General features: G+C 40.1%; 1 protein-coding gene across 4 annotated transcripts in view; it reads left to right on the top strand.

Moving 5' to 3' along the window:
- Nucleotides 1-663: 663 nt before the first annotated feature.
- Nucleotides 664-17,761, top strand: part of GKAP1 (G kinase anchoring protein 1) — a 75,906-nt gene continuing 58,808 nt past the window's right edge. For 2 of the 4 annotated variants that reach the window (XM_045840388.1, XM_045840385.1), the window contains exons 1-3: nucleotides 664-951; nucleotides 1,403-1,537; nucleotides 14,662-14,914. In XM_045840388.1, coding sequence (XP_045696344.1) covers nucleotides 14,705-14,914 — 210 coding nt within the window. In that variant the 5' untranslated portion in view covers nucleotides 664-951; nucleotides 1,403-1,537; nucleotides 14,662-14,704. The remainder of the gene's footprint in view (nucleotides 952-1,402; nucleotides 1,538-14,661; nucleotides 14,915-17,761) is intronic. The other 2 variants (XM_045840386.1, XM_045840387.1) reach the window with 2 other exon arrangements.

Raw genomic sequence — 17,761 nt, 5'->3', positions numbered from 1 at the left:
TCTGCCACTTATTATTAGTGTGAGGTTTTGGGTTAACTCAATTAATTTGGCTTGTAAAATGAGAGTACTATTTGATAGAGCACCAAGGGAGATAACGGAAAGTGCTGTGTTAACTCCACAGAGAAATGAACAATGTTCGTTATTTTCCTTACAGAGATAACGATGCTGTCTTGCCACTCAAATCTTGATTTGCAGGATCATTTCTACTTCACGAACTAAAGATTGAGACCCGAGTGTCAGGGAATCTGAACCACTGAGTCCCACAGCTCTTTTTCACTTCAAGGCCCTCTACCTACTCTCCACAACGCAGGCGAAGCCGCCAAACTGCGGGGAAATGCTCTTGAGTCGTTTGCTCTCTGGAGGCCTCCTTCCTTCCAACCGATCTGGGAAAGCCCTTCTTTTCCCGGTCACCCCAAGACCAAGGCGCCGCCGCCTACGTGAGACGTTTGGACCCTGCCTGGCCCCGTAGCACCCCTTCTCCAGCAGGTGGTTGTGGTCCTCTCACCCGACCTGGGGCGCTAGCGTCACCAGCGAACCTCTACCCACGCGCCAGTGCCGCAACCAACGGAGAAAATAAACAAATCCCCCTAGTTGCGCCCGGCGCGCCAAGCCCCGCCCCTGCCCCGCCCCACGGCTCTCACGCCGCCCCCGCCGTTGGGACTTCCCTCCCGCCCTAGGTTGGCAGCGGCACACTTGCTGCCCCTCACAGCTGCCGTTGTAGCCTCACTGCTCGCTGCTCACGCCGCGGACCTCAGAGCCTGGCTGCCCGGCCCGCCGCCCCAGGTCCCGTTAGTGCGCGGAGCCTGCTCGTGGGGCCCGCTGCGCAAGCCTGCCACCACCCCTTGACCCAGCCGAGTCCCAACGCCCAAGGCAGCCGCCCAGAGAGCCACAGGAGTCTCAGAGGCCAGGGTGGAGGTAGAGGAGGGCCGAGCCTGCGACCAGGGAGGCCCGGTGAGTACGCTGTGCGGTGGCCGGCCCCGCTTGCGGGGGTCCCCTCTACGGTCCCTGAAGTGGTTGTGGCGGCTTGGCCGTGCTGCTCTGAGTGCTCCAGACTCGGTGCTTGGGGATTCGGCCTGAGGTGTTGGGCTCCACCGGCGGAGCCGTAGGGTAGAGGGCGCGGGAGGGCCGCTCCTCATGAAGAAGGGCCGCGGCCGAGCCCTGTTCAGGGTTTGGAGGCTGCGGAGAGAGACCCGCGCAGACCCCAGGCCGCAGCCCGGGCCGTGGCTGCGCCTCCCGAGATCCCGCCCGCCAGCCCCGGGGTCTGCCTCAGTCACCGAGAGGCGGAATGACAGGTGCCGCTGCCCACTCTGGGTCACGGACATTGCGCTCGCTTTCAGGGAGCCGGGCAGGCGCTCGGAAATTTCTGGAGCTACAACATAACTCACTATTTTCTCCCTTTCAGGTTTTGAAGCCGCATTTTTCTTCGAGTTAGGTCTCGTCCATGTCCTATTTCTTTCTCTACGTACTTTGTGCGAATAAGTTTTGGAGCATCGGTTAACCGCCTGTGGGTGAGATTTGGCTTTCATTCATGCGTGAGGTATATAGTGAACTACTTTTTGAGGAAAGTGCACCTCCTTTTCGCTAGTTGTTGAAAAGTAAATGAGAAGTCTGTTTAACTATTTTATTTTTTGCTGTTATTTGGAACAAGCGGTCTGTTAGAATTTTGCGAGCTCTCTAGAATTTAGGGTACATAAGAGATATTGAACAGTATTGACAAAATTATCCTATTAAGTTGTCTTTCCAACTTCTTTTCGATTTTTTATTCTTCCATTGGAAGCACTAATGAAAAAACTTCCCACCATTCATTATTGCCTATTTATGTAGTAAATATACTTGTGATTATAACCTGAGTCATCAGATTAATAAATTTGACTTGTAGCTGTAAGGATACTAGAGAAACTTTATGGCAAATTGAGATATTAATAATCTTTAATCTATTGAAACATGGGGTCTTTTTTCTCAACAAGTTTTTAACACTATAGTTGATATTAGTCAAATCCTAATCAATGAATGATATACTTAATTGTCATAAAGGGTTACCGCAGGCTTTTCTTTAAGTTACCAAATAATGTTTTCACTCTATGGACGAAAAGTAAAAACGTGCAAGTTGACCAAAAGAACATTGGGGCAAATGAAAATACATGTACTTAAATTGATGGGGGAATCCTTTAGGTCCTTACAATACCTGTTGGTACTTTTTTGCTTAGATTTCCCAGCCCACAGAAAATAGGCCTTGCAGGTTTGGAAAAGGGAGGCAGTGTTTATGAAGAAAAAATGGAATTTAAAGCAAACTCATTAAGTTTATATGGTTTGTTTGCAATTCTTGGGAGCAAAGTCTTGGTATACATTTGGCATTTGTTGGTTGTGAATCTTAAATTAAGATAATTTATAATTTAGCTAAGAAGCTAAAGTGAAAGAAAGTGTTTGTGTTACTTGAGAAACAGAACATGAAATAATACAATTTTTAACTTCACCAGGTATTAAATCACATATGTTTAATGCCATTTCATTGTATGCTTTTTTAAAAAAATGTAAGTTATATTTCAGTGAGGCCACACTAATTGGATTAAGTTGTCGATAGTGTTAATGGAAGATGGTTGTGATTTATTTTATAAAAAAGGAAAAAATATGGTTGTTCTTGATTGAGGATTTTATACGTATGTCAGTTTTGAAGTACCCTAATTGTGGTTCCCGGGATGGAGGTATGTCCACAGCTATTGTCTGTCTTGTCCCTGTAGAGGTCATAGTCTACAGCCATGAAGTCATAGTGGCAGTGGTCCCCAGAACCTGAGCAGAGACCAATATTACCAGACCTTCTGAAATCCTGCTACCTGTAGTTTAGGCTATTCATTTTTAGAAATAGTTTATTTTAAACACCTGATAGAGCCTAATTCTTTTTAGTCCATACTTTAAAACCTAAATGAATGTTTTCCTAAACAAATATGTTTTCCAAGCAAAATTAGTTGTGATGATGAATTGGTAGAATAGCACTTATAATAAAACAACTTTGAAATGCTAATAATAATCTTGAATTCACATTTGTATTATGAGACTTGGGAATTATCTGTAGAGCACTTTACATTTTCTTTTGCTGTCCATTTTACTTAGAACACATCTTTCAATGCATGTATAGCTTTGTACTTTGGAAATGTAAGTATTAAAAAAATCCAAATTTAATAAATTTATTTTTTGTATGTCAAGTCCTGTGGTATTTGCTAGAGATAAAAAGAGAAGGTCCTTTCAGGATGTTGAAATCAGGGCTTTTAGGGGGCTAGGTTCAACAGTAAACATAATTTTAAATGAATTAATTCAACAATAAAAGTAAACGTAAAGTACAGAAATATTACAGAGGACAGGATGATTCATTTGAGGGGCAGGTCAGAGAAAGCTTCACAGAGAATCTAACACCTGAGCAGATTTTGAAGAATAAAAAAAAGAGTTCTAAAAGATATTTTACCTGGCTGGTGTGTTCCAGTGGATTGAGCGTTATCTTGTGAACTGAAAGGTCACTGGTTTGATTCCTGGTCAGGACATGTGCCTGAGTTGTGGACCAGGTCCCCAGTTGGGGGCATGTGGGAGGCAACCATTTGATGTTTCTCTCCTCTTTCTCCCTCCCTTATTCCCTCTCTAAAAAGAAAATAAAATCTTAAAAAAATTAAGCCCTGGCTGGTGTGGTTCAGTGGACTGAACACTGGCCTGCGAACAGTCGGTGGTTCAATTCCCAGTCAGGGCAAATGCCTGGATTTTGGGTCAGGTCCTAAGCTGGGGGCATGCAAGAGGCAACCACACATTGATGTCTCTCTCCCTCTCTTTCCCCCTCCCTTCTCCTCTCTCTCTCCCTCCCTTCCCCTCTCTCTAAAAAGAAATAAATAAAATAAAATAAAATAAAATAAATAAAAGCCATAAAATATACTGTAATTAATAAGTCAAATAATTGGTGTATTAAGTATATATAAAATGGAGACTTCCCTATAAGTTAACATTGCTGCAGTGTCAAGTATAGAGGAATTAGTAGTTTTTACTAATGGTAGTATACATAATTAAGAAATTGCTAAATATTATACGTGTGATTTATAATTGTGAACTTGTTTCTGTGTATTTTTTGACAGGAATCATTTATTTTTTAATTATTTTGTGAACTTTGTCTTCCTTCCACTAAAGTTAGCTTTTAAATAATTTGTAAAAGGAGGCTCTCAAACGGAAGAGGGGAAACATAAATAATCATCAGATTTCTAGACTAAAAACCTAATTTGTGTAGTATTTTAGAATTATGTAAATGTCTGTTTAATATACAGCAGTAGCCACCATGTTTAGAGATTGAACAATGTAGGTAGTTTAGAGGATGTCGGCTGTATTTAATTTTTTTTGCATTGTATACCTTAAGTCCATATCATTTAAATATATAAATGTCAGATCTAAAAGACTGTGTGAGAGAAAAAGAAAAGGAATATAGTAGTGAGAGGGAGAAGAGCTCTACTGAATCTGTTTATCTTAGTGTTTCTTAAATATGACTATGGATGGAGGTGCAAGAATTTTAGGACAAGATTGAAGGAATATTAACCATAGTCATGCCCTGAAGTATCATTAAAAAGCCTGATGTTGTCATAGTTTGCCTGTTTATTTCTTTTTCTCTTCAGGGTTAAAAAAAAAAAGAATTCCTGGATTGTATAACAAGGAGTATTTTTTTTTTGCAAATTCTGAAAAATTTGTTAATAAAGTTAATGTTTTCAAAAAAACATGCAACATAATTATTCGTTGACAGTTGTCATTTGTCTTCTACATCACTAGCATAAAGGACCAAAGGCACCTCATTGTCAATTCTGACCTGCAGTTGCCCTTTCTAAATTTGGAACAGGGCAGAAAAATCTATAATACGGCATTGATTACATCATGTTTACCTTTTTGAATTTGGGTATAGATGACCATTTTCTTTTTCAAGATAAGGTTTTTTTTTCTTATAGAAAATAATGTCATTATAGGATATTTGGGGAAATAGTGAAAACTATAGAAAGTAAAATAAGCATAATGAGTAGTCCTATGCATTTTCTTTTTTTGTTAAGTATATAAATAAGATATATTTACTGGTTGAGGGTTATTTTTATGTTGCGGGCCACCCTGCCTGGTCTCAGGAAGCTGTAACCCCCCGTGACTTAGGCTGAGTAAAAGACCTCCGGACCAGGAGCCACTAAGGTGACAAAACTTATTTCCCTAGTTTGAACAGCAGTCAATGACGGGTAACAATTCTCTTGGATAGAGAATGAATCTAAGACAGACGAGTTCACGAAGGAATGACAGGGACAAGACTACTCACCGGGCTGTGGAAATAATGGGGTGATGAACATCAATCACCAATTTTGCCAAAGCCTGAGTCTTTGTTCTTAGATGTGAGAAATCCAAGTCTCCTGGCTGCCTTTGTCTTCTCTGTTAACTCAGGATAGCAGGGGCGAAATAGCCCAGGAACGCGAACCCCCCGGGGGTAATCAGGCCTGGGACATAGAATATGCAAGATCCTGTGAGATCTGTTTACTGGAGGATGTTATTATCTTGGAATTTAAAAGCACAGACAGGAAACCAAAATTAGCCTTTTAAGCAATATGTTAAAAACCCCAAACCTTGCCCAGAATCTCAACAAGAGTGCTGTCCCTACCTTTGTAAGTTGCCTACATCTTTTGATCTTTTCTGCCAGACTGTGAATCCACAAACTAAGTCTGTTTTCTTAATAAAAATCTGCTTGGGTATGGACACGGGGTGCACCCCATGTGAGGAGTGGCCATGGCGCCCTCCAGGAGAGAGGGTGGCCAGGGCGCTCCCCACGTAAGGAGTGGCCATCCTGCCCCAATTCCCCCACAGGACCTGGTTGTCTCTGTGTATGTTTTTAGCATGTTTCAATGAACATCCGCAGCCGAGGTGGATACTGCAGGACGGTATCCTCCACATTTTTATGTTTTTAGTTCCTTTTAATTTAAAATTTATGTTTCTTCCTCTTCTACTTCTGAAGTAGTGATTAGTTACCTTTTGACATGGTATGTAGATTTCTCTCATAGCTATTGACATAGATAATGTGTTGGCCATTTATCCCGTGCAGCACGTAGCACAGATGATTGAGCCTATCCAGTTGCCCCACCTTCTATTCCCTCAGCAGCTAAGTAGATCTGTTCTTTAATATTTACTGCTATTTGAAGTACAGTGCAAGTGTTTGCCACTATCCTATTCTCCTTTTTTGCACTCCTACTGCTGACCAAACAAGGGATCATTATAGGTGAGCACTTCCCCCTTTTCATTCCACCCTTTCCTAAGTTAAAAGAGTGTATTTTAATACATGGGTTGCTGAGGTAGCTGCCTCCTCAGAGAATTATTCTGTTTTGTCTTTTGAGTGTTTATCATTCTTTTCTTAGGGTAACAGTATTTGTTCTATTGCTCTTTTTTTTACTTGGTCTTTGTGTGTTTTATATTTTTTTATTCCTTCAGGAACATTTATTGTCTGTCTACTGTATGCCCACTGTGTAAGACATATTCCCTACCATGATTTTTGGGTTTCAGGTAGATTGGTGTTTTCCTTCAGCAGTATATTAGGTGTCATCTTTAGGTCTTTGACTCTTTTCAGTGGCTCACTGCTTAACACTTACTTCTCAGTGCCAAACAACTTTTTCCTTTCATGTCAAAGATTAAAGCCTTAGCTTTTGGAATGGCTAGATGTCGATTTAAGTTTCAAAACATTTTTGCAGTGGAGTCAGACATGCTGAGCCACATTTTTAAATTGTTTGTTCCAGTTCTATGCCTTGTAGGACCCCAAGACACATTTCAGTTAGTAATTATAGTAAGAATACCAGTAGATATTTATATTTCAGTGCTTCTGCTGTACTGGCTCCTGTTCTATTAATGTATGTAAAGTACATTAACTTACTTAACCATAATACCTCAGTGAGCTGGGCACTGCTATCCCAGTTTCACAGATGAGGAAGCACAGATCAAATAGGTTGTTCAGGGGCTCGCATAGTAAGCAGCAAGTTGTGTTTGCCCAGGCATTCTTGCTCCAGGTCAACATTCTTGTCTGGTGCTTTTCTTCTCTTTGACGTAAGCATTACTAACATAAAGGACCACAGGTATTCCATTGTCCCCAAACTGGGAGGAGACTTACAGTGTCTGTATAGAACTGGGTGGGAAAAAAATGTGTTAAATTTTTTTAATAGCATTTAATTAGGATAGATAAAACAAAATATAATAGAAAAATACTAAATGTTGAATTTATGAGAACTTCAGATTCTTTTCAGGGATTTCAATGAGAAAATTGTGCTTGCTTCTATGAACATAAATTTTTAAGTAAAATTTATCTATGAAGTAAGAATATACAATTTCTGATCCAGGCTTTTAAGTAATGCTTTCTTCAAATTGAGTTTCCATTGAAATGTTTGGATGAGTAGGTAATAAAAACAAACTTTTCATTCAAGAACCATTTGATAATTTATAATGATTGAAATTACTTTTAAAGAAACTAAAATCTTCTCTCATCAAAATTTAATAACATAAAATTTCTTGTGATAAAATGAAAGGAGTTCATATTAATTGAACTTTCCAACTTCTTTTTTTAAAAATATTGTATTGATTATTCTATTACAGTTGTCCCATTTTCCCCCTTCACTCCCCTCCACTCTGCCCACCCGCTTCCACCCACATTCCCCCCCTTTAAGTCATATCCATGTGTCATAAGTTCTTTAGCTTCTACATTCCCCATACTATTCTTACCCTCCCCCTGTCTATTTTCTACCTATTGTCTGTGCTACTTATTCACTATATCTTTTCCCCCTCTCTCCTCCTCCCACTTCCCTGTTGCTAACCCTCCATGTGATCTCCATTTCTGTGGTTCTGTTCCTGTTCTAGTTGTTTGCTTAGTTGGCTTTTGTTTTAGGTATGGTTGTTACTAACTGAGTTTGATGTCCTTTTTTACTGCTCATATTTTTTATCTTCTTTTTCTTAGATAAGTCCCTTTAACATTTCATGTAATAAGGGCTTGGTGATGGTGACCTCCTTTAACTTGGCCTTATCTGAGAAGCACTTTATCTGCCCTTTCATTCTAAATGAAAGCTTTGCTGGATAGAGCAATCTGGGATGTAGGTCCTTGCCTTTCATGACTTGGAATACTTCCTTCCAGCCCCTTCTTGCCTGCAAGGTCTCTTTTGAGAAATCAGCTAACAGTCTGATGGGAACTCCTCTGTAGGTAACTGTCCCCTTATCTCTTGCTGCTTCTAGAATTCTGTCCTTCATTTTTACCTTGGCTAATGTAATTATGATGTGCCTTGGTGTGTTCCTTCTTGGGTCCAACTTCTTTGGGACTCTGAGTTTCCTGGACTTCCTGGAAGTCTATTTCCTTTGCCAGATTGGGGAAGTTCTCCTTTATTATTTGTTCAAATAACTTTTCCACTTGCTGCTCTTCCTCTTCCCCTTCTGGTACCCCTATAATTGGGATGTTGGAACGTTTCAAGATGTCCTGGAGGTTCCTGAGCTTCTCTTCATTTTTTTTTTGAATTCTTATTTCTTCATTCTTTTCTGTTTGGTTGTTTCTTTCTTCCTTCTGGTCCACTCTATTGTTTTGCGTCCCAACTTTCATTCCATCACTACTGGTTCCCTGTGCATTTTCTTTCATTTCTCTTATGGTAGCCTGCATTTGTTCATCTAATTTGCGACCAAAATCAACCAGTTCTGTGAGCATCCTGATCACCAGTGCTTTGAACTGTGCATCTGATAGGTTGTCTGTCTCTCAGTCACTTAAAAAAAACTGGCTCTGGGGCTTTTAATTCTGTTTGAGCCATCTTTTTTATTTCATTTTATTTTTTTTCCTTTGGTCTTGTCGCACCTGTTACATATGAGGGGCAGAACCTTAGGTGTTCACCAGGGTGGGGCACCTCAGTCGCTGGGTTGTGATGTTCTATGTGGGGGCGGGGTCTGAGAGGGAACAATGGTGCCTGCTCTGCTCTCTCTAGGACTTCAGTCCCCTCTGCAGCTTCCCACAAGCGAATTGGGCCCTTCTGGTGCTGGCTCCAGGGCGTGTGGGCTTGTATACTTTCTAGGACTCTGTGGGTCTCCCCAAGGAGCCTCCTGTGAGGCTGGAAGAGTCTCCTGGCCTCAACTACCACAGGTGTTTTCAATCAGTGCCTTTAGGCTTTGTTTCCCGGTGCTGGGTCCCTGGGTTGCGTGGTCTGTGTTGCTGCCAGTTTTGGCTTAGTTTGTGCACGAATGTGTGGCTGTGGACAGCCAGCTGCCTTGTGCACCTCACTGGGTCTGCTCGTTGCCTCCTGTGCCCAGGGTCTGCCACCGGTCTGTCAGCTGCCCCTGCGCCTCTGGGGTCCGCCAACTGCCACCTGCATCCTGCGCTCCCGCGTCTGCCAGCCACTGCTTTTTCCCACTGGGACCCCTTGACCCCTCTCCGTAGGCCTCCGACTCCGTCCCTCCTTAATGGTCTGGATGAACGGTAGTCAGACTTCCATTCGGTTCATTTCTCTCTGTTCTGGTTGTTTTTCATTTCTAAATTCTTGTTATTTTTAATTTTGGTTGCACGAGGAGGCACAGTGGGACTACCTATGCCTCCATCTTGGCCGGAAGTTGAACTTTCCAACTTCTAGTGTTTAAAATAATGGACTCTAATTTGTAGAAAGCATATGCATTGTTTGAGCAGTCACCTTGCAGCTAGATCTTATGCCATTAAAAAGGCATGTATCCCTGGCTGATGGCTTGGTTAGTTAGAATGGTCCTCCTGTATAACAAAATGTTGTGGGTTCACTCCCTGGTCAGGGTACATACCTAGGTTGTGGGTTTGATCCCCAGTGGGGGTGTATACAGGAGGCAACTGATGGATGTTTCTCTCTCTCCCTCCCCTCTCTCCCCTCCTCCCTCCCTAAAATCAGTAAACATATCCTTGGGTGAGGTTTAAAAAAAAAGGCATGTGAAAAAAATGCATGCCACTGGCAGGTGATTGTAGGGGGAATATCTGCTATATGTGAATGTAGATATCTGAGGCCATTGCTTGGAACCTTGCTTACTTAAAGATTTTGTACATCCCCATTCCTGAGAGAAATTGCTGCTCTCTACACTGCATACCTTGTGTTTTGGACACCTAGAATACAAACTCTTCCAACAGTTCCAATAACCTATCTACCCTGATCAGCAACAGTGTATTCTGCAGCTGTCTGTAGATTTCTGAGGACTTCCCTTGTCACAGTTGACAAATAACTATAGAGTAGCATATGCACAGAGTTGTCCCCTGGGGAGCATCAGATAAGGCTGCTAACTGGCCCGGAGTATCTGCATTCTCCAGGGTTTACTTGGCTCCCTGCAGGACAAAGAAACTTTATCTGAGGTTATACTGGTAAGGTAGCTCTGCCCTATGCCATAGAAAGAAAATTTTCATGAGTTTTGGAGAGCGATTTTAGAACAGACATCTGTGAATATTTAACTCATGCAGAACAATCCATATATGAAATTCATGACTTTGATATGTCTTAGAATGAAAAAGAAGTATATCATACTGCAGTAACAACCTGAAAATCCCAGTTGCTTAAAGAAGTGAAGTCGCTTTCTTGATCAAGCTACATAAGGAGTGGGGCAAAAGTAGGTTTACAGTTGTGTGTATAGAAAATAATTCAATGATTAATGAATAATAATACAAGAATAAACTGTTTCTTTTAAAATATATTTTATTGATTATGCTATTACAATTGTCCCATTCCCCCCTTCACTTCCCTCCACCCTGTACACCCTCTCTCACCCACATTTTCCCCTTTTAGTTCATGTCCATGTGTCATACTTATAAGTTCTTTAGCTTTTACATTTCTCATACTATTCTTACCCTCACCCTGTCTATTTTCTACCTACAATCTATGCTACTTATTCTCTGTACCTTTTCCCCCTCTCTCCTCCTCGCACTCCCCTGTTGCTAACCCTCCATGTGATCTCCATTTCTGTGGTTCTGTTCCTGTTCTAGTTGTTTGCTTAGTTTCTTTTCGTTTTTGTTTTAGGTGTGGTTGTTAATAATTGTGAGTTTGCTCTCATTTTACTAAACATGTTTTTTTTATCTTCTTTTCTTAGATTAATCCCTTTAACATTTCATAAAATAAGGGCTTGATGATGATGAACTCCTTTAACTTGACCTTATCTGAGAAGCACTTTATCTGCCCTTCCATTCTAAATGAAAGCTTTGCTGGATAGAGCAATCTGGGATGTAGGTCCTTGCCTTTCATGACTTGGAATACTTCTTTCCAGCCCCTTCTTGCCTGCAAGGTCTCTTTTGAGAAATCAGCTAACAGTCTGATGGGAACTCCTCTGTAGGTTACTGTCCCCTTAGCTCTTGCTGCTTCTAGAATTCTCTCCTTCATTTTTACCTTGGCTAATGTAATAATGATGTGCCTTGGTATGTTCCTTCTTGGGTCCAACTTCTTTGGGACTCTGAGTTTCCTGGACTTCCTGGAAGTCTATTTCCTTTGCCAGATTGGGGAAGTTCTCCTTTATTATTTGTTCAAATAACTTTTCCACTTGCTGCTCTTCCTCTTCTCCTTCTGGTACCCCTATAATTGGGATGTTGGAACGTTTCAAGATGTCCTGGAGGTTCCTAAGCTTCTCTTCATTTTTTTTTGAATTCTTACTTTCTTCATTGTTTTTCTGGTTTGGTTGTTTTTTTCTTCCTTCTGGTCCACTCCATTGATGTGAGACCCAGCTTTCATTCCATCACTACTGGTTCCCTGTGCATTTTCCTTCATTTCTCTTATGGTAGCCTGCATTTGTTCATCTAATTTGCGACCAAAATCGACCAGTTCTGTGAGCATCCTGATCACCAGTGCATTGAACTGTGCATCTGATAGGTTGTCTATCTCTCAATCACTTAAAAAAACTGGTTGTGGGGCCTTCAATTCTGTTCGAGCCATCTTTTTTGGGGGGGGTTCTGGTTTCTCCTGTTACATATGAGGGGCGGAGCCTTAGGTGTTCACCAGGGTGGGGCACCTTAATTGCTGGGTTGTGACATTGTATGTGGGGGCAGGGTCTGAGAGGGAACAATGGCGGTTGCTTTGTTCTCCGTGGGACCTCAGCCCCTTCTGCTGCATCGCCCTAGCAAACTGGTCCCCTCTGGTGCCAATTCCCATGTGGGTTGGCTTGTGCATGCCGTGGGACCTTCCAAGGATCTCTCCTGTGAGGCTGGGTGGATCTCTGTGCACCTCAACTCCCATAGGTTTCCTCAATCAGTGTCTTGGGGCTCTATTTCCCAGCGCTGGGATTCTGGGTTGCGCGCACTGCCTTGCTTTACAGTTGCTGCCTCAGTGGGTCTGCCAGTTGCCGCTTGCCCACTCAGGGTCCACCTGCTGTGGTCTTGCGTGCCCCAGATGCCTTTCACGCCCGGTCCCAACTCTCTCTGCTCTCCGCCCATGACCTGAGCCCGGCTGCTCTTCTCTGTTCCTCCTACCGGCCTGGAAGAGTGGGCCTGTTTCAACTTCTTGGTTGTCCAACTTCTATTCAGATAAGTTTTCTGTCAATTCTGGATGTTAATTCTGTTTCTAAATTGTTGTTCCAATCTTGGTTTTGCGTGGAGGTACGGTGCGTCCACCTATGCCTCCATCTTGGCCGGAAGTCAACTGTGTTTCTTATACTCACAACTGTAAGCCTAATTTTCCCCACCCTGCATCCATCACAGGTTAGTATGGAGACTTTGTTCATTGTGGTTTCAGACTCCATCAGACCTGATTGATGAAGACTCTGTCTCATCATATGCCTCCACAATCATAGAAGCAGGAAAAGAGAATATGGTGAACCATGTTCTGGCTTTTAAAGCTTATGTTTCACTGGCTAAAATCAGTCACATAGTCACATCTGCATTCAGCAGGAAAATGATAAATAGTTATCCTTCAGGGAGGGACAATGAATATTTGTGAACAGCTACCAAGTGCAATTTATAGTCCTACCAATTGAAATTAAATATAATAATGGTGGTTGAACAGCTTTGTTGGATTATTTTACTTAAAGTGTTCAAAGCAACTAAACCTTAACAGGATTTTAGTAAAATTAATGTATTCTGTAATATTTTTGAGTCTGGAATTTGTTTCACTTTGTAATATTTTTTCCCTAGTAATTTAAAAAAACCTCAGTTCTCATGCTGCATGTTTAAGCATACAAATATGTTGTAATTTATCAGTGTGATATGATCTCTGTATGTTGGGGTATTTTATCTCAATTTATATTATTTCTGAGCATGGGAGGAATAGGTCTTAAAGATGGTATTATAATAAAAATACTTTGATTTAATAACTACTAGATGACGTCTTCAAGTATCAACTCTTGTTTTGATTTGCTGGATTCTTAGGTTAAGATGGATGATTGAACACATGCTTCTCATTTTTGCTCCCTCCTGAAAACATACAAACTATAGTGTGTTCTTAGCTTTCAAAATGGACATTAATTATTCCCACCTCTTAGTATTCACTGTTTTGCATAGTTTCCTCCCACACTGAATAGGGTGGACCCATGTAAACAATAGGATATTGTGGAAATGATAGTAGCTTGTTAAGATATGAGCACTGAGATTTGAGACAGATACGATAAAACTGTGAAGAAAAAGTAATGATAAAAGAAGTCAGGATAATAGTTATCTCTGGATGGGGGAGTGGGGGATTCTGTTGGGGAGAGGCACAGTGTGCATTAATGTTCTGTTAATCTTAGTGTTGGGTACTTGGAGTGTTCAGTTATTTTTTTAAAAAACTTAAGAGTATTTTATTCAGTTGTGTACCCGATACATTTCAAAATAAAATGAATAAATGTCTGAGTTTCACAGTTTCTTTAAAAAATGTTCCTTTTGAATTGAAAGAGAACCTAGTCTTCTTTCTAAGTAGTTACAAAGCTTCTTTCTTTGAATTTGCAGTCAGGTTCAGCATGTCTAGGTTCAGGTCTTGGCTTTCCCAGCAAGTCACTTAACCAATCTAAGCACGAGGGGCCTCATCTCTAAAGCTATAGAATTTGGGTTAGATATTACTAGAGGACTTTTAATATCCTAAGTCTAAAAGGTTCTTTAAGAGCTGAAAAAACACTAAATGAAACCACTCCCACCTATTTATGCTGGGAATGGTAGGATACACTGAGGCTAGTGAACTAACATAATGTGGAAGGTGATTTTAAAAACTTTTCTTTGGTTGAGGGAATTTAAGTTCTCTATTTTGCTCTCAGTTCTATGACTTAGTAGGAATCTCTAGGATGAAACTTAAGGCAGCATTTTGTATATAAGACTGTTCTCTACTCCTTTCTTTCCCTGTTTTGGAAGTTGAGGATAAACATATTTCTCTATTTTAAACCATTTTGATTTAGGAATATATATGTGTGTGTGTGTGTGTGTGTGTGTGTGTGTGTGTGTGTATACACACACATATATAAAAGAAACAAAAACCATCAGTTTTCAAAAACTTTATATGGGAAAATGATTACATTGCATTGGTGGTAGTCTTGCCTTTGTGAAATCTTAATATATCATTTTCTATTTTCTGTTACACAATTTTATGTTGTCTTAAGTTAAAAAGTATGTTATTGCCCATAGGACTGTGGTTTGAATCCACATATTATTAAGTCCTATGTCCAGAGAAATATACGTATATAATGATTATGTTTACTCACCTGCCTCCTTTTCTCCCTCCACAGGAATTATTCTTGACAGAAATATTTTAGAAGAAAAATATTTACAATGGCCTCAGCAGTTCTTAGTTCTGTTCCCACTACTGCTTCTCGCTTTGCCCTGTTGCAAGTGGATAGTGGCAGTGGCTCTGATTCTGAGCCTGGAAAAGGCAAAGGTCGGAATACTGGAAAGTCTCAAACAAGCAAATCAACTACAAATGAGAAAAAGAGAGAGAAAAGAAGAAAAAAGAAGGAACAACAGCAGAGTGAAGCAAATGAGGTAACAATTATAATTATTTGTGGCTGTTTTCCTAATAGGCTAAACATCATGAGGACAGGTACTATCTTGTTTACTCAGGTATCCATAGTACTTGGTCCATAGGTACTTTGTAAATATGACTTGAATGAATGGATGCAAATTTGTATGTATTTAATTTTTTAAAAGATTTATTTATTTTTGAGAGGGGGAAGGAGGGAGAGAGAGAGGGAGAGAAACACTAGTATGTGGTTGCATCTTGTGTACCCCCCACTGAGGGCCTGGCCTGCAACCCAGGCTTGCATCCTGCACTGGGAATCGACCTGGCGACCCCCTGGTTCTCAGGCTGGAACTCAATCCACTGAGCCACACCAGCCCAGGGCAATTTGTGTGTATTTAAATTTAATGTAATGAACATTTTTTAAATGCCTCTATTTTTTTCTGACCGTGGAAGCTTATGTGTTCTTTGCAAAAGCTAAAGAAGTCTTAAAAGGAAACAAAGGCCATTTGTAAATATAACTAGAGATATAACTAATTAATATTTTGGTATGTCTTATATATATGTATAAATTTATATGAATATATAAGATATATAAATACACATATATCTATATTCATATTTTACCTGAACAAAAATGGGATTATATAATAGACTTTTATATTGGCTTTTTCCCCCTAATTATCCATGAGCAGTTTTCTATATTAGTAAATGAAGATCTACATTATTTTAAATGACTATATCATATTTTCATTGAACCCTTGTGATAAACATTTAGGTGGTTTCCTTTTTTTTTTTTTTTTTTACTATTATAGGCAATAATCCTATGATTAGCCTGACTATACCTTTTTATGCATTTGATGATCATCTCTTTCATTTGATTTGATTTTATTATTTATTTTTATTTTTATCCTATCCTGTCCTATCCTATCCTATTTTTTATTGTATTTTTTTCTATTACCATTTGTCCCCCTTATACTCCTTCCCCCCTCAATCACCACACTGTTGTCCAGTTCCCTGAGTCTTTTTTCCTTTTTGCTCAATCTCTCCAACCCCCTAACTGCCCCCTAGATCTATTAGCCCGCTCTCTATCTATGAGTCTGTCTATTTTATTAGTTCAGTTTGTTCATTAGATTCCACATATAAGTGAAATCAATTTGTCTTACTCTGACTGGCTTATTTCACTTAGCATAATGTTCTTCAGGTCAATCATACTGTTGCAAAGGGTAAAATTTTCTTCTTTTTTATTCCATTGTATACATGTACCATAGTTGTTTTATCCACTCCTCTGTTGATGGACACTTGTGCTGCCTCCGGATAGTCATCTCTTTTTTTAGGGGAGTAAGTTTATGGAAGGCTCCTCTCTCCTAGATACTCTTAGCCTGAGATATATGGCCAGCACTTAATGTGCCCATTTGTTTTTAAAAGAAATGCTGAAAAGCAGTTGTGTTTGACTTTTAGTACAAGGAGCAGTTGGGTATATAAGGACCCTTTTCAGTATCATTTAATGAGACAAATAGGAAAAATGGTTTTTTTCTATATTCATTTTATAATGGCCTATGACTTAGGAAAAAAGCCTTTTCAATTTGTTTTCTAGTACATTTTTGTTACCATTGCTTTGTAAATCTTTTTAAAATGCCCCCCAGAGAATAACTTTAAAAGACGTTTTCCCCACCATATATTCTTTCAAAAGTCTAGTCTTTCAGAGCTTTTGATTGCCCACCACTTTTTTTTGGAGTTAATGGTGATATGGAGGAACAGAAAATAAGAGTGTTCTCTAATGGAATTTACATTAGAGAACAAGAAATCGTGTATATGAGGAGCCTCATGATCCCTTTGCACTTTAATGGCTGTAGTTCTAGCAGACTTTACTTTCTGTAAAGCAAGTCTACTTGCTAGTGCTTCATCTCCAGTAGCATCTCCTCTTGTTATGTCCTTTCCATAGCAAAACCCAGCTATTTAAAGAGGTGTTTGTAACTCATCACTGCCTTTTGCAGAACTATATATTGATTATTAATTAAAATTGTTAATCCTTGTTTTAAAACCTCTTTATTAGTTCCCTAAGGCTATCATAACAAAGTACCACAAACTTGGTGGCTTAGAACAACAGGAATTTATTCTCTAACAGTTCTAGAGTAGGAGTGTTAAACTCATTTTCACCAGGGGCCACATCAGCCTTGTGGTTGCCTTCAGAGGGCTGAATGTAGAGTTCATGCCCCTAGTTAAGGAGTAGTTGCATTTATATGGTCCTAAAATTACATTCAGCCCTTTGAAGGCAAACATGAGGCTGATATGGCCCCCAGTAAAAATGAGTCTGACACCCTTATCTAGAGCCTGGAAATCCAAGCCAAGGTTTCAACAAGAGCAGTGTTCTCTCTGAGACTCAAAAGAGGAATTCTTCTGTGCCTCTTTGTAGCTTCTTGTGGTAGCCATCAATCCTTCCTTGACTTGCAAGCTGCATCATTCCAATCTTTGCCTCTGTTATTTGCTTGGCATTCTCTTTGTGTATCTTTCTCTTCACCTCTTCTTAATAAGGATGCCAGTCATATTGGATTAGGGCCTGCCTTAATTTATTATCACCTCATCTTGATTACATCTGCAAAGACCCTATTTCCAAATAAGGTCACATTCACAGACACTGAGGGTTAGGGCTACAACATATCTTTTGGTGAAATACAATTAAATCCATAACAACCTCTCAGTATATTTCTTTCTTGTTTCAATTTCTGCATCTCAGATGAATCTTATTGTTTGGAAGTGGCTTGGCCAGTACAGTTTTAGTTTATTGTGTTACTATGAGGACTAACCCCTATATTTTGCAGGACTAGCAAAGTAGTTGTTAGAATTACATAAGATATATTTTCTCACTATTT

This window comes from Phyllostomus hastatus, unplaced genomic scaffold, assembly GCF_019186645.2.
Source record: "Phyllostomus hastatus isolate PE091 unplaced genomic scaffold, TTU_PhHast_1.1 phas_contig_34, whole genome shotgun sequence".
Taxonomy (NCBI): Eukaryota; Metazoa; Chordata; class Mammalia; order Chiroptera; family Phyllostomidae; genus Phyllostomus; species Phyllostomus hastatus.
Note: the sequence above shows the minus strand (reverse complement) of the source record. Positions and strands in the feature narration are given on the sequence as shown.